The 5,025-nt window shown below is 51.6% G+C and overlaps 1 protein-coding gene across 1 annotated transcript in view; it reads left to right on the top strand.

The window, feature by feature from the left end:
- The first annotated feature begins 1,460 nt into the window (after positions 1 to 1,460).
- LOC132947752 (uncharacterized) overlaps positions 1,461 to 5,025 on the top strand; it is a 22,958-nt gene continuing 19,393 nt past the window's right edge. The window contains 1 exon segment of the mRNA XM_061017997.1: positions 1,461 to 2,525. Coding sequence (XP_060873980.1) covers positions 1,461 to 2,525 — 1,065 coding nt within the window.

Genomic DNA, 5,025 nt, shown 5'->3' with positions numbered 1-5,025 from the left:
GTAATCCATCTCCGTAAGTGTATCGCCACACAGGATGGTGGCTACAAGCTGTTAGTCCAGAAGGCGTCGGCTCTGGAGGCGTGGTCGATCAAGACGAGGAGCCCGGACGTCAAAACTGCAATTGACGATTTGCTGAATGTTATCGCGGGCCTCAAGGGTAGTCGCGAAAACGTTATTAAGGCCTTCAACACCCTGACCCAGCGCGTCCCAAAGAGCGAGCAGACGCCCAAAGCCGGCAAGATGGACACGGCTGCACAAACTGAGAGGATATCAAAGGACGTAGGTTCTCAAACTTCGGGCAGCACTGATGTCCAAAGCTCGGCTATACTCAGTGCCATCGCCGAAGTCAAGGTGATAATAGCCAGGACTGATGCCAGAGTAACCGAGCAGCAAGAGCAAATCGACAAACTCCAAAGCCGGCAGGAGATTGCCAGCAGCCGATCAGCCGCGAGAAAAGGCTCGGGTAATGCTCGGGTAACTGAAAAGCAGAGCATCACTACCTCGAATAAAAAGAAGCCAGTAAATAAAAATGATAAGAGCCAGAGTGGCACTAACCGGCTTGGGCCACCTAAAGTCGTCGACACCGAATGCACCGACGCACTGGGCTACGTTGCAACTGCGTCGCAATGCACCCAAGACACGGAATTCTCGCCGACAGATCCGGAGGACGGCTTTACCTTGGTATCTCGGAAAACTAGGAGACCGAAGCCTGAAGTTTCCAACCTTCCAAACGCTCGGAAACGCATCAGAGTTCCTAAAAATCAAGCCGTCATAATTGAGAAACCCACCGGCTCAACATCATATGCGGACATGATCCGCTCGGTCAAGGCAGTGGTTGTCGAAGAAAATATTTCGTCGTCTGACATCACGACAAGAAGGGCCAAGTCGGGTAACGTCATCCTGGAGATCCCTGGAAAGGATCAAGCGGACAACCTCGCTACGGCCCTGCGGACTAGACTCGGTGGAAACATTGGCATCAGACGCCCTGCTCCAAGTGTTGCGCTTCTCATAGTCGGGATAGAAGACTCGGTTGAAGACCCAGAACTCCGGGCTGCTCTAGCAAGTTTTGATCCTGAACTGCAAGGCATGAACTCTGTCAATATCCGCCAGGGCAAAAGTGGAATCAGATCGGCAGTTGTCAGGGTCCCAATTAGGGCTGGTCTCAAGCTCGCGGAGGCTAGGAAAATTAAAATTGGTTGGGCAGTCTGCAGAATCAGACAGTTGGACGACAGAGCCCTAGCATGCAACAAGTGCAAAGAGAAAGGGCACTCAGCCAGTGCATGCACAGGTGCAGAGAAACGTCGCTGCTTTCGCTGCAAAGAATCCGGGCATCTTGTAGCAGTCTGTCCCTCCCCTGCTGACGAATCTACGTCAGCCACGGACACAAACAGCAAGAGTGAATCAATCACCCCATCTGGTACAAACGCTCGGGGCTGCGAGGTGCGTCCTGACCAGTTATCATGAGTACCTTCCTACAGATCAATCTCAACTGCTGCAAGGCAGCTCAAGCGCTGGCGTTACAGCAGGCTGCAGAGTCCAACGTCGATCTCCTCATCGTCAGCGAGCCCTGCCCAACGAAGGTCGACGCATGGTACTACGACGCTCACGGTAAAGCGGCTATAGCATGCCTCCGTGGTCTCCCAGTGGACATAGTCGGCCCTACTGAACCAGGGTTCACGTGGATCCAGGCTGGTACCCTCCGCATCTATTCTTGTTATTGGTCCCCCAGGTCTGACCCCAACCTCGCCCAATACTCTGCGTTTCTCAGCAACCTCGAGCACAGCATTAGAAGTCACAGCGGAGACTCTCTTATTTGTGGAGACCTCAACGCGCACCATTCCGCCTGGGGCAGCTGCTCCAATAACAAGAAAGGTGATGCACTGATGGACCTCATCCAGTCCCTAGGCCTCATTATATGCAACACTGGCACGACCCCCACTTTCCAGAGGGCGTCTGGCTCCTCGGTGATCGACATCACTCTGGCCTCCCCCCGTGTGGCTTCCAGAATATCTAATTGGTCTGTCTTAGACACGGTGACCTTAAGCGATCACAGCTACATCCAGTTCACTCTCTTGTCCGCGCCCATTAAGCCAGTCAACGCGACATACTCTCGGAGACTCCACGCACCCGCTCTGGCGTCCTTTCTCTCGACCGGTCAACTACTACACTTCAGCAACAGTACTGACGTGGATGAAATGGCTATCAATCTGAACTCGGCGCTCTACGCCGTTTGTGGCCTACCCTTGGCAGACAATAAAGGTAAAAGGAGGAGCGTACACTGGTGGTCCCCGAGCCTAAGCGCGTTGCGCAAGACCGCAAACCATCTGCGTCGTGTTTTCCAGCGCAAGCGCCGACGCCTTGGTGCTGCCGCCTGCACTGATGAAGAGCTTGCTGCAAAATCCGCGAAACTGGCCCTCGTTAAAGCAATCAGAAACGCCAAAGATCAAGCCTGGAGACAACTATGTGACGACGTCGAACGGGACCCATGGGGAAAGCCCTACAAGATTGTAATGGGAAGAATGAATGTAAGGACTCCCATCCCCGGGCTTAATCTCCCAGGAAGGCTCCCAGCTATAATCCAGCACCTCTTTCCGTCACATCAGATTAATCACCTGAACACCTTTTGCCCATCATTGTCGACCCCTGCACGGAAGATCGACCTAGAGGAGCTGAAATCAGCGTGTAAAAAACTAAAGAGCGGTACTGCCCCTGGTCCAGACGGAGTGACGAGCGAAATTCTCAAAATTCTCATCAACAAACAACCCGCACCTTTCCTTCACATTGCAAACGAGTGCCTCCTGCAGGGCCGATTCCCTACTGCGTGGAAAAAGGCCAGACTTGTTCTTCTCAGGAAAGGTGACAAGCCTTTAGACGTACCCTCGTCCTATCGCCCGTTGTGTCTTCTTGACACTGCAGGCAAGCTATTTGAGAAAATGGTAGAAAACCGCATAACTGAGGAGCTGGCTCGAGGCGATGACCTAGCGGACTGTCAATTTGGTTTCCGGAAAGGCCGGTCCACCATAGCCGCTATCCAAAAACTCTTATCCTGTGTGGAGACCTCAGCGGGTCAGAAGATTGGCATTCTGACATTCGACGTTAGAAATGCCTTTAATTCAGCCTCCTGGGAGAAGATTCTGTTCGCCTGCGAAGACAAGGGCATTTCTACTCCCATCTTACGCATTCTGCACAGCTACTTCCATGACCGCTACCTAACTTCGACAGCAAATGGCACAGAATCTGTCACAGCCGTCACCAGTGGTGTTCCGCAGGGCTCCGTCCTTGGCCCTACCCTGTGGAACATCATGTACGATGGCCTATTGCGTGAGCCTCTCCCCTCAGGGGTCGAATTTCTAGCATACGCGGACGATGTGGCTCTCATCGCCAAAGACAAGGACATCTGTGTATTGGAACGACTTCTCTCTGAAGGAGCTGACACTGTCGTCAGATGGATGAAAGTGATGGGTCTTGATTTGGCAATCCAGAAATCCGAGGCAATCGTGATCACCAACACAAGGACGCACAATGACCTCCGAATTACCATCGACGGTGTTCAGATTAGAGCGGTGAATAGCGTCAAATACTTGGGCCTCCACATTGACCAGCGACTCAATTTCACCACGCACGCGGCCAGCGTGGCCGCCAAAGCAAGCAAGGTGGCGTCAAATTTGTCAAGGATTCTTCCCAACATAAGCGCTGCTACTCCAAGAAAGCGAAGACTCCTAGCAGGGGTTGTTCACTCAATTTTATTGTACGGCGCCCCGGTATGGTCTGGAAGGATGTCCAATACTGGTATCGAAGAACTGGCCAAATGCCAACGCAGGATTGCGCTGAGGGTGGTCTCAGCGTACTGCACCGTATCGAGAGACGCGGTCCTACTCCTCGCTGATACCCCTCCGATCGACCTACTCGCAGCCGAGCGCCGCGATCTCTTCAATGGAAGACAGTCTGGCGTCCTACCCAGCACTATCCGAGAAACGTTGCTCTCTGACTGGCAATCTCGCTGGGCCACTTGCTCCAATGGTAGGTGGACGTTTCAGCTGATCCCCGACATCAGGCCTTGGGTGATGAGGAAATTCGGCAACGTAGACTTTCATCTTACCCAGGCCCTCACTGGTCACGGCTGTTTCGCTCAATACTTGCACCGATTTGGCAAGTTAGAGTCCCCTGAGTGCTGGTTCTGTGGCGACGCATGTGACGACGCCAATCACACTCTATTCATCTGCGATGCCTGGGCTTCACGAAGACGCGATCTCGCCATATTCCTAGGATGTGATGTGAGCCCGCGAACCATCATCCCAATGATGCTGCGCTCCAAGGAGAACTGGTCCGCGGTCAGAAATTTCGCCACCCAAGTACTATCAATGAAGGAAGCTGAAGAGAGGCGCCGTCAAGCACTAATTAACCAACCGTAGTTAAGATATCTATCTGTGGGCCGAAGGCCACACCTTGAGGGTTAGAGGCCCTCTATTGCCTGTTAGGTTAGGTTAGGTTAGGTTAGGTTAGGTTAGGTTAGGTTAGGTTAGGTTAGGTTAGGTTAGGTTAGGTTAGGTTAGGTTAGGTTAGGTTAGGTTAGGTTAGGTTAGGTTAGGTTAGGTTAGGTTAGGTTAGGTTAGGTTAGGTTAGGTTAGGTTAGGTTAGGTTAGGTTAGGTTAGGTTAGGTTAGGTTAGGTTAGGTTAGGTTAGGTTAGGTTAGGTTAGGTTAGGTTAGGTTAGGTTAGGTTAGGTTAGGTTAGGTTAGGTTAGGTTAGGTTAGGTTAGGTTAGGTTAGGTTAGGTTAGGTTAGGTTAGGTTAGGTTAGGTTAGGTTAGGTTAGGTTAGGTTAGGTTAGGTTAGGTTAGGTTAGGTTAGGTTAGGTTAGGTTAGGTTAGGTTAGGTTAGGTTAGGTTAGGTTAGGTTAGGTTAGGTTAGGTTAGGTTAGGTTAGGTTAGGTTAGGTTAGGTTAGGTTAGGTTAGGTTAGGTAGGTTAGGTTAGGTTAGGTTAGGTTAGTTAGTTAGGTTAGGTTAGGTAGGTAGGTTAGGTTAGGG

Source organism: Metopolophium dirhodum, chromosome 6 (assembly GCF_019925205.1).
Source record: "Metopolophium dirhodum isolate CAU chromosome 6, ASM1992520v1, whole genome shotgun sequence".
NCBI classification, from domain to species: Eukaryota; Metazoa; Arthropoda; class Insecta; order Hemiptera; family Aphididae; genus Metopolophium; species Metopolophium dirhodum.
Note: the sequence above shows the minus strand (reverse complement) of the source record. Positions and strands in the feature narration are given on the sequence as shown.